This window comes from Numenius arquata, chromosome 1, assembly GCF_964106895.1.
Source record: "Numenius arquata chromosome 1, bNumArq3.hap1.1, whole genome shotgun sequence".
NCBI lineage: Eukaryota > Metazoa > Chordata > Aves > Charadriiformes > Scolopacidae > Numenius > Numenius arquata.
The window spans coordinates 29,082,728-29,101,986 of NC_133576.1; the positions used below are offsets into that span (position 1 = coordinate 29,082,728).

The window sequence follows — 19,259 nt, forward strand, 5'->3', positions numbered from 1 at the left end:
AAGGATTCTCCTAAATGTATATGCAGCCTTTCTCTTTTGTTCTCTGTTCATTTCTTTGTTCCCGTGAAGCATGGAAATACACAAAAATCACTTTGAAAATCTAAATTCATAGCTGTCACTGCTGACCATATCCTCCGGGCCTTCCAGGCTGTGCCAACTGTGTGAGACGGCAGATGGTGGCTGCACATGCAGGGTATCCATCCAGGAAACAACGCTTGCCTTCTCTCAGCATCCCTGCCCTTTGTCTGCCCACAAAACTCAAAACTCCAGCTTATTGACAAAACTTGAGTAACTGCTTGTAGAAATGTTAGGTTTTCTTTCTTTTTTTTCTTTTTTTTTTGATAATAGAAACCCTCTTAAATTTGATCATATCCCTTCCCATACATACTTCCAGGTACACCACTTGTTGTCTCTGTTTTATGGCGAGTAGGCATTATGTGTAATCTCTGAAATGTTTGTGATAAATCAACTATCACAGGCTTTGAAACGTGTGTTTTAACTTTCAGCATTTTAATCCTGTGTCCAAAATGACTGAAAGTCTGCTAGGCAATGGGTTATAGCAGGAGTTAGAACGATTAATCCATTTGGATTTGTCTCAAGCTGTAACAATGACAGTATATGAAATAAGAAAACTTTGTATACATGGAAGTGATTCAAAATACTGAGTCCCAAATGAGGTTTTGCTGCAAATCTTTAGCTTTGACAGCTGAGATTTGCTTCAGAGAGTCTATGTAAGAGAAGCTAAGCTTTTCTTGATTAAATTACAACTTTTTCTCTTTAATGGAGTGTGATCTAAGTCTGAATAAACCTATTCCTTTTCTTAAAGTGAAGTCTTTTCAGTACTGTTGTGGGCTAGATAATCATGATGAGACAGGCAAACTTGTGAAGCATTATTGCTATAGAAAACCAAATTGAAATACAGTGGCACTTGCACACACGCAAAGGGAGCTGAACTGGTGGGCATACAGAAGGACGCAGCGCACAAACATGCCTCGTTGCAGCCTGAACTATGTCTCGTGCTCATGATGCTGAGTGTTATGTTTGGAAAAGGAGCTCCCCTTGATTGATGTTGATGAATTGATGCGTACTGTTAGATACTCGAGTTGTCACACCCCTTAAGTCGCTTGTTTTCAGTATCAAATACTGAATGCATCATCAAAGCATTGTGCTTTACTCTCTATAATCGAGCTTGCTACTTGAACTAGGATGTCTTTTTTTGAATTTTTCTAGGAAGTGAGGAACCGATATTCAAGTCATCTTCTTTAACAGTTATCTTTATACCACTGGAAACAATGACAACATTACTTTTGGCCAGGGTAAAAAAAGTCAAAAAAGCAATCAAAGTGGATCCAACTGGTGCTTTGATTGTTTGAAGTTTAACTGATAAAATGGGAGATTTCTGTGTCTCTGGTTATGTGAATGATAGAGCTGATTTCTGTTAACTGCTCTAAAACAATAGATTTCCATGGTTAAAGTGATGTTTTTAGGCTTCATAGTGACTCTAAAATTTGTATTCCAGTTGACTGAGTTTCTGTTGCCCTTATTAAGGGATGGGAATGATAAATTTTTATGCATAGATGGCATGATAGTGTAGAGGTTATAATTCATTCACCACTTTATACTTCCCCTGGAGTCCACGGGTATTTTGCTCTGATATTTTTATTGGCCAAACAAACCTGTTAACAAGCATGAAAGTTCGGAGAGACTTTTTAATAATAAAATTACCAATTTATATATGGAGAATTATTCTTCGGAATTTAAAACTTGTAGAAAGGAAATAACTGCAAAATGTAAAATACATGAAATACTTTAATGTATTTTTAGCATGTGATTTCACAGATCCTTAATATTTTTAAATACAGGTAATGAATTTGGGCATCCAGAATGGCTTGACTTCCCCAGAAAAGGGAATAATGAGAGCTACCACTATGCCAGAAGACAGTTTAATCTTACTGAGGATCATCTTCTTCGCTATAGATTCCTAAATGCATTTGATAGAGATATGAATAAATTGGAGGAAAGATTTGGCTGGCTTGCATCTCCCCAGGTAAGCTTTATATACTAAATGATAAGTTTTCAGTCACCAGTTGGGTACGTGTTCAGAATAACAACAATGCTAAATTTGCATGCAGAAATTTTAAACAGCACTTTATTATGCACTGCGTAATGCCCCACCATATATTTCAAGTTATCAAAACATGTCACTGAAATATCTTCCACAGATAATCGAAATCTGAAACAGTCTCCTTTTAGCTTCATAGCAAGGCCTTTTCCTATTATTTTTGCTAATTTTATTTAGTTACTACAGATTGGATAAAGGAGACTATAAAATTGTCTGTAATCCAATCCAAGGACTGCTTTGGGAAACTGTAAATTGTTCTGACGATTTACTTCTCTACAAATAATTACTCTGTTACTGAGAAAACGCTTTCAGTAGGGCATAGTCTAAGTTATAGTCTTCCAGTCTTCAACCTGTCACTTTTCTATTTGCCTTTTTTTACCCAAATATTGCACTATACTTATTATCAAAGCAACTCAATTCTTATAATTTCTCAGTGTTTATTTCATACTACTCATAAGCCGCTTTAAAGAATTTTTTTTAATGGATGTCTAGTTATTAATGGCTTTAGCAAATAGAACAAAGGTGGTATGTGCAGCAGTTTAATGTGACTTATCAAAGCTATTTCTCACACAGATTTTAAAAAAAGAAACAAAAAAAAAATCAAGTGCTTCATTTTCTAAATTACTAGCAGTAGATGTGATGCAGATCTCATGAAAAATAGACTGAACGTTTGATTTGATAAAAGGAATCCATATTTTGTAAAGTGTGATAAAAAGACCACATTACCAGTCTTTGTGCAAGAATTTTTCAAGTGCTCTATACCTAACATGCTTCTATCTCTTTATTTTTACATTGCATTATAAAAAGTAAGCCATGGTTTAGTAATCAAAAATTTTATATGACAGGACATAGGTAAACAATTTCAGTTTGCATGTTAATGCCCTTATCTATGTTGTTTGAATCTTTGACTGTTTTACTTGAAACGAGATATAGAAGCAGTGGGGTTTTTGTCTAATTCATTTGGAAATGAAATGTTTTATAGGATTTAATTTTTTTTTTCTTTCCTAGGCCTTTGTGAGTGAAAAGCATGAATCCAATAAGGTTATAGCGTTTGAGAGAGCAGGTCTTATTTTTATTTTCAACTTCCATCCGTATCAAAGTTTCGTGGACTACAGAGTGGGTATTGAAACTCCAGGAAAATATCCTTTTCTTTACTGTATTTCTTGTACAGAAAAGCTTTAGAAGTTAAAAACTAATTTTATTTTTCTGATATGAATGTAAACTCTGTTTAAAACTTAAGAAACCACTTATTTGTCATTAGTATAATCTTTAATTCTTAGTGTACAGCAAAAAAATAAATTAGAAATTTGCCTTCTTTATAAGAGACCATTTTTTAGAACACAAAAGTAGAAATAGTGATTTAAAGATTATGTGTTAGTTTCCTTGTGATGCCTTGTTTTTTGGAAGTATGTTGAGGCATGTAACAGCAAGTGACTTCTACTTGTTAAATAAGATGCAGAAGTGACCACAGCAAGACGAGGGTGTGCACACAGTCACACAGGAAAATACATTAGTTTAAACCTTCATCAGGAATGTTGTACAATTTCTCTCTTATAATTAGGTGGACTGAGAATGTGCTTTTAGCTCAGCTGAGAAGTGGTAAATGATTACTCCTGAGTAATTGACTGGTTTTGTGTTTGTGTTAAAATTCTTAGCACTGAGGAAGATTAAAAAAAAATAATGCTAACTTGCCAGAGGAATTTAGTTCGCCCAAATTAAGTTCTTTCAAGTGCTTTGACAAACAGAGTCTAGTGAATCTTCATGAGTCAGTAAAAGCACTGCAGTTCCAAACTTTTGGCCTACTCGCTTTTTATTTATCACCAATTTCAGTAAACTACTGCAGTATTTTAGGTGCTTTTGTTCGGTGTAGCATCTTACTACTCTAACTCTTGATCACCATTGATATGACCTGCATGATCTCAGGCCTTAGCAGGATTCTGGTTTAGAAACATCAGGTCAAACCCACCTTCTTCAGTGCTTTCTTCTGCTACCTCTATGCTGCTACTGGAACTCCTGGAAAAGGTTACAGTAGTAGTAAAGAGTAATAAATTGGAGTAGTAAAATCTTAATCTGGTGTTGAGAGATATCAGTACTTGAGTGTCATAGGATTCAGGTATCCACCCATTTCAGTTGGTGCTACTGCTCTTCATCTCTCTTGTATGAAATGCTTTGAGGTCTACATATGGAAAGGTGTAACTTCATTGTTAAGGACTACAGCGTGTTACAGAATTAGCATGAGGTTTTTTTCTCTGATAGTTACACAGATACATTTAAATCCAACCCGCATTTTTTTGTTCGCTTTCTGCCTTTTTCAAGGATGCTAGAGATTCAATTATCAGAAATGCTTAAAAAAATATTTCCAAAAATTCTCACTCTTAATAACTTCTGTCACTTGTTTTTTCTCTCTTTTCAGTAACATGTCTTCAAGCTTGTATTTTATTGCAATTATATATGAGGCTGTCTTCCTAATTTTGTTTTCTCCTTTGTGGTAAAAAAATTAAATAGCTAGCTATTGTTTTTTTGGATTTGTAAATGCCCTGCACACATTGTAACAAAAATTCTACTCCTTGGCACTTACAGCTAAGATGGGACTAAGCTGTGCTAAAGCACTTCTGAAACTACTTGGGCTTTCTTTATAGAAATATTTTTTATGACCAGTCTGTTGACAAAATATTGAATATAAACAGCCTTTTGGTTTTTATCAGCACTCTAAATTTTTCAGTCATTTCAAAAAATATTTCATGTATCTATTTTACAGCACCAGTATCTCCTATCCCCTTATAAATGAGGCATTTACTGTTTGTATAGAATCCTGAACTTCTGTTTCAGCTGAGGCTGCTCTACAGTAGCTCTTCTGGAACAAATTGCAAAATCTTCTTTTCACTGGGTTTACTTTGCAAATCAAGGCCCAGTTGGGTTTCAGTAAGTTGGTCTGTTACTAGTTCACTCTGGGCATTGAAGTAACTTTCTACTGCATCTTGATCAGAAACATAGTTGTTGCTAATTGATTTTTTTTTTTTTTTAATATTATTTTAAATGTAGGCAGAAACTCATTGGAAGATGTTTGCTATTGACTTAGATGATAAGGGTTTTTCTTTACATCCTTTTTTATTTTGGCTCACTGAAAATCATACTGAAACTTAACAACAGTGCAAGTGTGTCCAAAACAAATGTGATATAAACAAGGTATACAGATAATATTTCATATTTACACTTTATATCATATTTTTAATATGTTAGTGTCTGTACATATCCTTGTCTCTTAAGTATGTGAAGTATAATTTTATTTACATCATATATAGTTTAAATTTAAATTGTTAGAGCATAAAGATCCATATTTGGTTTTTGTTCACTAAGCTATAGTTTTTATTACTAATGGAACTGCCAGTTACAAACAGTGTATTTGCTTTTGTTAAGGTGCTTTGTCTGACTAATCCCTCCTGCCTCAAGCAAACACTGGATTTTGTGGTTCTCTGTCCTCAGTGTGTGACATGCTCCACCGCCTCTGGCGGGAGCAGAGAGCTCTAAATGCTACTGCTGCTCTGAATTCTCTTTGAAACACGGTGCACCTTCAGCTCCAAGAGCCTTGTTCGTATTGTAAAAGAATGTCTGGTTTTACAGTATTGTATTGTTTGCAACTCTGAGAGGAAGTAGTTCTCTTAATTTAGTGTTCTCATTTGGGAATCTCAAATACAGAATATTCCCCAAACCAAAAATCACCTTTTCAACAACCAAAGGCTGTGCTGCCATTCAGTGAGACCTGGGCAGGCTAGAGAGTTGCGCAGAGAGGAAACTGATCAAGGTCAACAAAGGCAAGTTGGAGGGTCCTGCACCTAGGGAGGAATAACTCCATGCACTGGTACAGGTTAGGTGTTGACCTGCTGGAAAGCAGATCTGCTGAAAGGGACCTGGGAGTCCTAGTGGACAACAAGTTGTCCATGAGTCAGCAATATGCCCTTGTGGTCAAGAAGGCCAATGGTCTTCTGGGGTGCATTAAAAAGAGTGTAGCCGGCAGGTCAAGGCAGGTTATCCTCCCCCTCTATTCTGCCCTGGTGAGGCCACATCTGGACTGCTGTGTCCAGTTCTGGGCCCCCCAGTTCAAGAAGGACAGGGAACTACTAGAAAGAGTCCAGTGGAGGGCTACAAAGATGACCAAGGGAATGGAGCACCTCTCTTATGAGGAGAGGCTGAGACCTGGGTCTGTTTAGCCTGGAGAAGAGAAGACTGAGGGGGGATCTCATCAATGCTTATAAATATCAAAGGACAGGTGTCAAGAGGATGGGCCAGACTCTTTTCAATGGTGCCCAGTGACAGGACAAGGGGCAACAGGCACAAACTGGAACACAGGAAGTTCCATCTCAACACGAGGAAAAACTTCTTTACTTTGAGGGTGGCAAAACACTAGAACAGGCTTTCCAGAGAGATTGTGGAGTCTCTTTCTCTGGAGATGGAACACTCTGGAGTGTCTCTGGAGTGGAACACTGGAACAGGTTGCCCAGGGAGGTGGTTGAGGCCCCTTCCCTTGAGATATTCAAGGTGAAGCTCGACGAGGCCCTGGGCAACCTGGTCTAGTAGGAGGTGTCCCTGCTGACTGCAGGGAGGTCGGACTAGATGACCTTTGGAGGTCCCTTCCGGCCTGGACCAATCTATGAATCTATGAGATATTCAAAACTTGCCTGGATGCATTCCTGTCCAGCCTGCTCTAGGTGAACCTGCTTTAGCCAGTGCGGTTGGACTGGATGATCTCCAGAGGTCCTTTCCAACCCCTGCCAGTCTGTGATTCTTCCCCTATTCGTTTTATTCTCTGGCAGTTAAATGCATGAACTAGGGAAAATTCCAGAAAATCCTCTGGAATGGAACTGTTGCCAACTGGCTTTCGGTCTGATTTAACTTTGGATTTTTACGTCTGAAGGAAGGAACCTTTGCTTCTTTCCAGTATCTTGAATTCTGAAGATGCAAATAATTTTGAACAATATATGTACTTAAGCAGATATACACCATAGAAATCTCACTTCTGTTTAGTACCGCTTGCTAGCAAAGTCTTTGGATGATAAGTTTTCTGTAAACACCTTGAACATACCTAAACTTTTCATTTTTGTTCTGAATAGGAGAAAGCTAAGCAATACTGTATCTAGCAATTGCATTCTCAGTATCTTTTCATTCATAATGAAAGCAGAAGCCTTCCATTATCCCATTCCTCTCTGTAAAAGTTTGCCTCTAACCCAAGGAAAGCCCTGGAGTTGGGAACTACTATCAAGTGTTTTAGAGAACTGCTGAAATCTTAGTAATAGCTGCTATACGATATCCTTACATGTTCATCTTCATAATTAATTCTCTTCAGAAAGCCTCATCTCAACTAAACTAGACATAACTGATACTTTGGCATTAGAACTGAGAAGATGCAGAGAGTCACTGAAACGCTTCCCTGAAAACAAGCTCAAAAGCAGAATCATGTTACAGCAGTTCCTGAAGCATCCTCTATGTGACACTAAATCTTCAGAATAATTTCTCCACTTTAAGAGAAATTCTTTGTGATCCCTTTGGAACTTTTACCTGAGGCAGAAATATGTAAGAACAAGAATTTGTTATCATTCTGTTTGGATTTTTCTTAGAAATTGGCGGATTTTTTTGTGATACTCTGAGGCAGTCAAAAATTCTTGTTAATAAAAAGTTTACCAGAATGATACTGGGATTTGTGGGGAAACATGATCCTTTCACTGCCTAGGTTTAAGTTTGTGTGATGAATTGAAGTAGCGAAATCAGTGCATGTAGGACTTGTCATTAAATTTGCCTTTATTAAGCAGATGGCTTTGGCCTATCAGTATATTGTAGTAATATATATCGCTAAGGTGTTGTCATATGTAGTTTCTCAGATATGTTTCCAGCTATGTTAAAAGATATAGAGCTTCCTGTCTCTCTGGCCTACACTTTTGTAGGTGTTCGTTCCTCTGTTCTGGTCTCATTGAAAATATCATTATTCTTTCAGGTGTTCTTTATTTGTAGGCTGTTGGCGTAGCAAGCCTTATTGTACTTTTATAAGAGAAGTGGTAGTCAGTAGCCGTTAGGGTCCTGTTCCCACTTGGTTTAGAAAGTCTTTTTCTGAGCAGTCAGCCAGTCAAAAACTATATGAAGAGTCACAGCTGGCTTGGAGTTAGTTTTTCCTTCCCTTTTATACTGCAGTCTTCTCTCTTGACTTATTTCCCTTGATGCTGGGTTGCTCTGTTCTACAATGATGTACCCTACTGTGAGACATTCAAGGACTGAGCCCTTAACTTTATATGTGAGCATGGAAGCCTCTAAATGTTGTTGAGCAATATGCATCACTATGTGTTTGCCTCTGTATCTTGACATTTCATGTTGTCATATATTGCTAAAGTGCAAGCAGTAAAAAAATGTCATGGGAAGAAATGGTTACTTTGTTTAAAATATTGCCATTTTTTACATGGCATAATATAGCAAAGCATTGTAATGCTAGAGTTAATGAATACCAGTCATACGCTTATTGTTGGCATGAATTTAGGGTGAATAAATACATTTGAAGTCAGTTTTCATAAGACACAGCTAGATGAGACCTGAGTTATCGCAAACATTATCATCAAAATACTGCAAAAATATACTTTTTTTTGGAAAAGAAAAAAAAGAAAAAAAAAATGGAAAAAAACCCCAACCAAACCCCATAACATTAATTCAGGCTCTCTGACATTTGCAACCTGCACCTAGAGCTTCTAATGAGCAAATAAGGTCACTTGAATGAGTCACTGGCTTGTGATTGCTGAAGGCAAAGAGGCTGCTTTGCAGGCTGCTTTGAAGTGTGGTTATGTAGCTGTCCCTGCCTGTTAGAATTCAGGGGGTATCCAGCACGTGGAGACAAAGGACTTAATTTAGGATCAGCCAAATGCCAAATTCTATCAAGGTAGTTGATACAGTAAGGTTAATAGGTGTGAATAAGAAATATAGCACACTAATGTGAGAATGGTTCTTCGATCTGTGTAGGAAAAAGCACAGGTTTCCAGCACTATGAGTCTGTGTAGCCATTAGAGTGGCATATGCTATTGCCCGATTTCTGTTTCATTATGTGAAGGAAAAAGAAAAACATTTCTATCCTCGTGCTGGAATTTTACTTCATAAATTATGCTCTTTCAGAAGCTTTTTCATGAGAAACAGGCAGCTTGAGCTAACAAATTATTTCTGCCTAATTTGCTTCAGTTTTGAGATAGATGAATAATCAACATCTAGGTCAGTTGTTTCTAGTTCTCTGATTGTAGATACAATTTTGAATGTTAACAGGGAAACCATTCATAATTTTCCTTTTTTATTTTTTGTAATACTGACTAGACATTTCTTTGGGGTAGTGGTTGATTCCAAGGCCTGTCTGCAGTAAAAATTCCATATGGAAAGCTCCTTCCAGTCAAAAGGAACACGGCTGAAAGGAAGGAGAAAGAATAGGAAAGGGACTTAAAGTTCAGGAATAATTCCTTTCCCTTCCATTAGATCCCACGCTGGTTTTTGTTAAATTTTCCACAGTGTTGGAAATGTCATTAATATTAAGCTAAATTGTATATATCCCTCCCTCTTTTTTTAACAAGGCTTGGTAACTTGGCACAAAAGTAAATCAGCATTTTGTGTTCATGATTACCAAGCTGTATGGATTTACATATCTAAATTTACATTTGGTTTAAGCAAAAAGCATCCATATTTGGTTGAAGCAAAAAGGTACAGTATCCCCCTCCTCCTCAGTACTGTGCTGTAAGTTCAGTGCTAAATGGCTTCAACTATCTAAATATCCTGAGTTGAAGTTCATCAGGCCAAGGTGTTTAATTTAATTAGAAAATTCATTCAAATACTCTCTAATATATGCTTTTTCTCAATAGTAGGTTGACCCTTTAGTCTTCTCCAAAATTAGGAGAGTGTGGAGAGGAGGAACAGAGGTAACCTTCATCTTGAAATTAATTATACTGGTTTTTTCAGTGAAATTCAAGAATTATTAAAAGCGAAAGGGCCTGACCATTTCAGACTCTCTACGGTCCTCCTTGCAGCTGTACTTTCCTTTATCGTCTCTGTGTTTGTGGTGCATTTGATGACTGAGTTCTTGTTTTCCTTAATGTGTCTTAATAGCATATATTGTGTCCCTTTAGCTTCTGTGTTACTGTCTTTGTATTCTTTTATGCCTAGCTTGAAAATCTAGCTTCCACTTTCTTTAGGCTTCTTTCTAGGATATGAGGTGAATTAAAAGTTCATTAATTAGCCGTATTGATCTGTGTCTATATTTCTTGTTCTGTGTGCATATTAATAATTCATAAGTTATGCTTGTGCCCATAGCTTGTTTTTTTTTTTCAAAATCGATTTCTTTGAGAAATTGCTGGTGTTTGGTATTCTTTCCCTTTCTTTCCATCCATCTTGAGAATAACAATTGTCAGTTCTACAGCTGCTGGTGTGCTGGGCTTTCATTTTTCTCCTTTTGTTTCTTGTCTTCACTTAGTGCCAAAATCTCTTCTTTTATTTTACAGGTAGTATTTAGGCAGTGAAAATTGTTTCCAGGACAGCTTACCTGTTCTTGCTTTCTGTAGTGTGAATATATTCCTTTGGCCCGGGCTCATTACTGTTGCCTTTGACTTCTCAAACCAGCTAATGCCTTTGTACATGAAAATCATGTGTTACCTTCATTGTCATCCTGGCGACTTCTCCATCTGGGCACTCTTTGCAACAGCTTTTCTACATACTTTTGAAAAACAGGCAATGAATAGCATTCTTTACCACGTATCTTCTGCTGTTGGGAAAGCACAGATCACGATGCTGGTAAATCCAATCTAAAATCTGAATCGGAGTATCTGATGGGGATTATTGCAGTCTTGGTACTGCTTTCCTAGCTACAGGCCTAATAGCAGAGATCATGCCTTTCCTAAGAAAAACTTTTCCACAGTGCTGATGTCAAGCTAGTGCTGGAACATATTACCCAGAGAGGTTGTGCAGGCTCAGTCTTTGAACATTTTCAAGAACTTACTGGGTAAAGCTCTGCACAATCTGGTCTGACCCTGTAGCTGACTTCCAGAGGTCCCTTCCAGACTGACTCATTGTTTTTCCCATCCCTATGGTCCCATCCTATGACTTGTAATCCTTGTTTTTTCTCCTTCAGACTTACTTATGATACTGTGCCCTAGCCTTCTGTGAGTAAACTCTTGTGGTAAGTGAAAGTCACCTTTCTTGCCTAGGTGAGCTTGCTTCTCTCATTAACTTACAACTTTTAAACCGTGCCATTCCTAAAAAGCAGCTTGCTGCAGCTTTTTTTGTGTTATTTCTATCAGAAAAGTTCTTAAAGACGAGCAAGTGTTTTAAAAAACAAAAACAAAACAAACAAAAAAAAAAACCCACACAAAATCAACAAATCAAAACCAAACATCAAACATGAGAATCCAGTGAACGCATGAGGTAGGTGGAAGTTCAGTACGTGCTTTCTTTCTGTCTGGCAACTGTACCGCTAAAGATAAGCATCAGTTCCATGACTCTGACTCTGCGCTCCCAGTTCAATGTGTATGTCTAAGCATACAAGAGGTAAGTCACGGTCAACAAAATGACATTTTCAAAGCATTGCACTTGACTCTTTTGTACATTGTATCTCTAATCCCCTGTGCAGTCAGTTTCAGTTTTGAGGAAAGAGACGGTGAATTAACACATTCTGTGAACTACCCTAAACTGAATTAATTAAATTTGAATTTTTTCTTTGAATAACCCTGGGTTGCATCTTCAAGGTGAACAAACAGATACACACAGAGACCTACCTAGAGAATATACTAAGTTCTCAAAGTGAAATGAGGGAGGGTTTCTATTCTTTCTCTTGAGATAGATTCACCTGGAGAAAATTAGTGTGATAACTTCATAGTCACCTAGGTTGTAAAGGACCTTTAAGACAGAGTCCAACCATTAACCTAACACTGACAAAATGACCACCAAACCATTCTTACATGGTGTGTCAAATTCCCTAGTTAAATATTTCTTGCTTTTTGTACAGGTTTTACTCATATATTTTGAACAATAAGTAAATATATGAAGCTGTCTAATGAGATATAGCCACCTTAAGAAGAGAGAGTCTTTTGTATGCTGTGTGCAGCTATGACAGTACATATACTGTAGCTACTTCCGTAAAGAATTTACCTTAGGAAACATTGAAAAAGGCTTTATGGGAAAGTTGTTTTGTTTATACAAACAAAAAAACACCCAAAGCTTTCTCAGGACACCTTAAACAAACCATCCAGGTGTACCTTAGCTGTTACTTTCATGAATAAATCTTTTAATCCATGTAGATGTAATAAGAATGAGTAAATTTAGTCTTGTCGTATGGTTAAAACTTGCAGCTCGATTAGGCATGGAATCATGCCAGCGTTACTACCATTGCCACTATAGCTGGCTCAGGACAGCCATCTGATCCCAAGACCGCTTAAAAGATCAAAAGCTTTTCAAAGTGTTCCCATGTTTTCTGTTGTTCATACACTTCTTTCTTTCTAGCCTAAATTCGCTTTCTGAAAGTTTCTATATACAGACAGAAATTAAGTGTTTCAGCACAATTTTTGATACTTTTTGGTTCTGTACTTTTATCTTTGTCCCATCTTTATTGCCAGAACCATAGCCATTTGCTTTTAGCCAAGAAATGATAGCAAGGCATAAAAATTAAATCCTTATTAAGTATTCTTTTGTATATAGAGAAGTGCAGTGAAAAAATGAGAGCTGATTTACATATGAGTTAAAAAGAAAATAAATATTTACTTAAGTAACTATTTACTTACATGCTCTAAGGGTATGGCTGGAAAGCATCAGAGAACCAGAAGTATGAATGCTTAAACATTTGATTGTACAATAAAATAAAAACCATAATTGTTCCTAATCCTGATATTTTAAAACAGATTATGAATGGATGAAGATGAAACCATCAGGATCACCTACGGTCTTTTTGTATATGTTGGGTTACCCTTCCTACATGTCCAGTCTTGCTCAGTTATGTCCAGACTTTCTAGCTTGATGAGTGACCTGTCACATAGGTAATCTGTGTAATACGGCTGTCATATGTAATACAGAGGGCCCAACGTGCTTAATGTTATTTGGATATATTTGATTTGTGGTAGATGTTTAAGCAAGTGAAACCAGACCATAGACAAAAGAGGAGTTTCTTTATAAATACTCAGTAAGCCTAACCTTGTTTTACAACTGGTCAGTAGAAATTCTTATCTGCTCTTCTGCAAAGCTTTTAATTATGTTGGACCATCACCCTCACAAATAGCACTTGGATTTTTTAGTCAATAGTAAAGGTTGAGGAACAAAATATGAATTATCCTATTTTATGATTTGTATTTTACTTAGTGGTGTTTTATGTGTCATTAAACGTGCATAAGATCAAATAAAAAAAGGCTTTAAAATATGTATTTCAAAACATCATAAAAGCATAGTAATTCAGTAATTAATGTGGTAGATAATGACAGCCTTTCCATTTCCAGCTCTGTCTATGCAAGAGTTCATTGCTTTTGCTACTCTTCTCCACTAGGAAGGAGAGTAGTGGTTAGGAAATGTAGTCAGAGCATCAAACTGAACAGAAATTGGCCTTTTTTTTTCAGTCAGGGTACAGGCTAGTGTTTCCAGCACTCTGTCGGTGAAACAAAAGAAACCCCACTGCAAAAGAAAATATTTTTATTACATGCTTAATTAAAATGCATAACTGTTTAATGGTTTCATGAAAGTATTTTTCCAAAACCTAGATGCTCATAAAATTCTGAAAGGTGACAAGCAGCTTTTCTGTGAGGTTGAGGTTGGAAGGCAAATGTGCATGCTTACCAAATTAGTTATTTTTTCCCTGAGAAATATCTAATTTGTGAAGATCTTCAAATTCTTTTTGATCCCATTCTTCAGGATCTGGTTAACGGTATTTATGCCATGGATGCTATGTTGTAAGGTGTGGAGAGGCAGTGAATACTAACTTTGTTTTTCTAGAGAGCACTGCTAGATATACTTTTATAGCCTGGATTAAGGAAATGGGATAAATTGTTTTAAAATTAGCATAGCCATAACAATTGCATTTGCTGTAAATAGTTTTAAAGGAATCATTAAAGATGTCAGGGCTTTCAGCAACATTGATAAATTATTAAATTTAATGTATAGCATAGATCACAGAAGCAGAGAGTGAAATGCTTGAGGGAGACATTCCCCTGCCACATTAATAAAATATACAGTGGAACAGTAGCAGCCATTGCTGATGCTGGGTTTGAAAGGGCACTGGAGAGAGTAACTAGAAGTTCCAGTTTGTATTTTTCTATGTTGTACATGACGACAAATGAATGGTAATTTGAATGTGTTTATAAAATAAAGGGTGAGGGACGTGTGTATGTAGTGCACATATAAGACATTGAGGACTAAAGCTGGCAAAGTATAATTTTCATAACTTTTTTCTTTTTTTTTTTTTTTATAAAGTAACAAACAAGAAGATTTTGCCAGCAGATGTGGTGATCGGCTGTTTCTCCCTTCAGGCATCTGCCCTCTAGAGATCAACAACTAACTTGGCAGTTCTGGATCTTTCTCTCATTTTGCTGTAAATACTTGCAGGGAAGGGGTTTCTCAACATTAGTGATTTGGTAGCTAATTGACAGCTTTTCTGCTTTCCTCACGTGCATCTATTTTTCTTTGCCTTCTGTCAGCAAAACCTGTGCAATCTTCTAAACGGAAGTGTTTCAGAGTGAATTTGCAGTTACTTTTAATTTATGCAACTTTTTGTTATGTCGTGCTTCAATCTCTTTTTTTTTTTTTTTGTGGCTAGAGATTTAAATCAGTAAGACTGGCAGTTGGAAAACTTCCTAAATTCATCTGATAGTGTAAAAAAACTTAATTAAAAACGGTTCTGTTAATATCAAAATCCTTAGATTTTTGAGCAGGTCTGTTTTCAAAAGATTGAGTAAATTTAATTTAATTTAAGAACTACTGACTTGAGAGTTGCTTTAGTTTTCCTTAATCCTATTAAATACAAGCTCTAGCAAAATAAGGACTTCCATGGTTTAAAATTAAGGAAGCAGATTGTGGAGCACCCTCTCTGTATATTTTGGGTGGTGGAGAGTGGAGGTTGAGGCTTTCTATTGTAATTTCAGGAGGGAAAAGGATGTTTTAGTTATGTTCAACCAAGAAATTCAAATGTACTGAAATAATCATAAAATTAAAACATTCTATTTTTTGTTGTCCCAAATAAGAAGGATTTGACTTTTGAATAAGTGTTAGCTCTTTATTTGCCTATTTATTGTGTGTCTGTCTTCTTTCAACATTATTTTATCTTTTTTTTTTTTAACTTGAATCTGTTTGAATCCTTTAAGTGTCTGTACAGGTATTCCAACTCATTGTCACACTGTTAAATAACTCGCCTCATTTTAACAACTGCAGACAGAGAATGTTTGTTTGTCTCTTAAAAGGTCTTCTATACATATAAGCTTTCTTTTGTTCCTCTGTGCTATAATAATTCAAACTCTTTTCTGAAAAATTCTCAAAGGAGTTGTGGGGTGTTCTTTAAAACTATATGCTCTTCTCATTAACACTTGATCAGATTCTGACAGACTGTAAAATATTGCTAAACGCCAGTTGATTTTGATGGTCACAATTACGCAACATCCTAAATGCAATTCAAATCCACCTATTTTATTTATTGGTACATTTTTAATCTAGTTCATCACATAAAGTGCTATGCATCTCTTCTGTAATACTATGAACTTATTCTTAATGGAAGGTTCCAGAAGAGACTGGAAGGTGCTTTCTTTATTAGGAGTCACGATACTGAGATGAAATTTTCAAGACAAAATGTCATACAGCTTCTGTATATTCTGTATATTATTCCACTCTTAAGTTTTCTTAATTTTTTTTTTTTGCTTTATATTGAGTATATTAGCATAAATTGTGTTGCAGCAGTTCTTCTACTTTTTTTACTTTGATTTATTTCCCATTTAAGAGTAACTTGGCATAGTTCCTTAATAGTAATTTTTAAGTATAAAATCCTTCTGGATTCTGATGCTGCAGAATATGGAGGGCATCAAAGGCTGGACCACAGTACAGAGTACTTCTCTGAAGAATATTCTCACAATTATCGACCTAATTCACTTCTGGTAAGATTATTTTGTTCTGATTTCATCTGAATAACTTCTGAAGTTCTTTTGAGAAATACGGAGTCTATTCTATGAGTATTTTTTTGAGGGACGTTAATTTATTTTCTGAAATTAGCCTTTGTATGAATACAGTAGAGATGACAATATTATGATTTGATTATAACCTATAATGTTAACTGATTTTTCTCTTTTGACATTACATTTAAATTTGCATGCACTCTTGCAGTGTCTGGCACACAACGTTCCTTGCCATCTTGCATGAAAACCTTCTAATGTGCTTTTGAATTGTCATTCTTAATATCATTTGCTTTATTTTTATGTTTGGGAAACCCCATCTTCATGCTTGCTTTGTGATGTAAAGTTCTGTAGAAGCTGAAACTTGCATTGCTTTCTTAAAATCATTTGCTTAACTCCATAAACACGAATTGGAGCAAATCATGTGTTTGCCAACTGGCTTTCTCCTCAGTTTACAGAAAAACTTTACAAAATGGAACAGACCTCCTCTGTTCACATTAAGAATTTCCAGTCTTAAAGCTATATGAATAAAGGATAAAGACTTTCCCACAAATCACTTCATCTGAAGTGGGAAGCATATCCTTGTGTACAATTTCTGTTAGCTGAGATGGTGACTAATAAAAACTTTACCTTTCTTAATTACTCTTGAAATCATAATCACTTACCACAATTAAAAATATAAAAATGTCATTTTTCCCATTCTTTATATATGCATACATATATACACATACTTCCCATTCTTTATGTATGTATTTACATATGTACATGTGTGTACGTGTTCACAAGCACAACAGAGTAAGATTCAAAAAGCCAATGAATTGAGGCAGAGTTCACTGAAAAAGTTCTGAGAACACTTATATTGCTGACTAGATTTTCATATCTAAAACATATATATGGGTGAAGGGGTGCATGTCTCTATGCATAGGTATATTTATACACACAAACACCTGTAAGTTACACCTATAATCTTACCAGGCTACAGAAATGGAGTATCTGCACTGATTTGTGTGGGCCCTTTTTCTTCCATGACAGAACAGAGATGTCAATTTCTATTGTCACATCTTAACATCTCTCATGAGATCTGAACTCCTGAGAATTATTGTCACTTTTAATCTCTCTCTTTCTTCCTCTTACTGACATTCACTGTATTTCATTGTATTCAGGGTATTGGCATTTATCTCGTTTGCTTGTTTTAAAAAAGAATTATTGCACTTTCATCGTGCTTGGTGTAAAGGATCTTGGGAACATCTTTTGTTATTTATTTAAAGTATCTGTATGTGACAATGTCTTCGTAGTGTGGGTAAGTATCTATGCTCATTTACACACAAAGAAACTAAGGCTCTAAGATTTAATTCCTGAAGGTTATGTAGCAGATTAATGCTTCCAGAATTCTTGCTTCGTGTGTCCAATTCAAATACCTTGCTTTGGTGATTGGAGAGCATCTTAATTATCTACCACTAACTTAACTTTTGCAAGACAATTAACTGTGATTTGGAATGTATCTTTCACATTTAGACTCTTAGATGGTGAGTGCAAGTTATCCAAGGCAGACAAAAATACCACAAAATGTGAGGATGCAATTTGCTAGGAGCATGTGAACGATAAGGCATGTGACAAGCAAAGCAGCAAATGCACTTTTGCAGCATAAACTGTGGCATGGCAGTGGCACCTCTGGGTCAGAAAGAAACCCAGCAGTGTGGGTCATGTTAACTTTCTTTTATGTCCTTCAGCAATCCAATTCACAGACCACCTTCAGCCAACACCCCAGAAGATGCCACAGGCACCACATAGAGGTAAAATGCTAGTAAAAGGACGCCAAGCAATAGTAATTGGGGAAAAAAAATCTGGAAAACCTGAGTAAATTCAGCAAGATAGAACTCCAAGTAAGAACGAACATATGTTACAGTAAATACCTCCAGCTGCTATGTTACAATAAACCAACAATGTTTTGTTTTAAATAGCAATTTACATCCCAGTTTTTGGATAATCAGTTATCCTTGGGAGTTGCTTTAGTCTTAGTTGAAGCTTCTAAAATACAAGTAGAAGGCTTCTCCTCCTATTTCTTTTCAAAGAACATATGCTGCCACCCCAATAAACTCATAAAGGTTATTTTCCTGGTGTTTAACAATTATCTTATTCTCTTTACATGATGCATGAGACTTAAGTTTCTTGTTTCAAACATTTTAGTTCCTCCTCCACCGTAAACTTCAAAGAAATATTTTTTTTAATGACAAATGTACCTCCTTCAAGGTGTGTCAGCAAACATTGTCAGTAGAACATGCCCAGAGGGCTATGACAAATTGAAATCACATACAATAACTATGCTGCTCAAGTCAAGCTTAAATAGCGCACAAATGTGTTACAAAAATAGATTAAATGTGACATGATTCATTCTAGAAACATCACCTAATAAAAGAAATATTCAAAGTGACACTGCAAAATGAGAAGAAGGGAGATATGAAATTCCCGGAGCAAAGAACCCTGGATGAAGAGGAAGCTTTGTAGGCACTGCTAAGCATTTCACTGTAAAAATTTCTTGATGAATAGATGATGATTCAGGCTTTAGTACTGCTGCAGAGGGCCAGATTTCAAAATCGGACACGCCTTGAAAACTCCATAGAAAAATGCACAAAACCTGTCCTTTTTAATATGGCTGATTTAAATAATGATTATAATCTAATTTTTCCATTTCACTGCTTGCTCTGTTCTGGATTGTTAACAAATATATGAAATGTACATAACTTTCCGCATAATCAACCTATCTAATAACAAGCTGTTAACCACTTTGTCATTGTAAAAATAGAAACCTTTTACCGCAGCTATATTTCTGTTTACGTCTCTGCTGTGGTATTCTCCTATTTTGAGATATGTTTTATAAAAGTTGTGTGCTTTTTCAATGCTTCTGTAAACTTATAATTTTTCTTATGTCTTATCATCTCTTTGCAAGATGTAAATTAAATGCTGCACACACATTTCAACTCCTGTCACATCCTAGTGCCCCTTTA

The 19,259-nt window shown here is 36.1% G+C and overlaps 1 protein-coding gene across 1 annotated transcript in view; it reads left to right on the plus strand.

Annotated features, from left to right (window-relative positions):
- The window catches only part of GBE1 (1,4-alpha-glucan branching enzyme 1), a 166,485-nt gene that overhangs the window by 139,858 nt on the left and 7,368 nt on the right, over positions 1-19,259 (plus strand). Inside the window, exons 13-16 of the mRNA XM_074144821.1 lie at positions 1,863-2,047; positions 3,131-3,278; positions 16,112-16,239; positions 17,985-18,047. Of these exons, the coding sequence (XP_074000922.1) occupies positions 1,863-2,047; positions 3,131-3,278; positions 16,112-16,239; positions 17,985-18,047 (524 nt within the window). The remainder of the gene's footprint in view (positions 1-1,862; positions 2,048-3,130; positions 3,279-16,111; positions 16,240-17,984; positions 18,048-19,259) is intronic.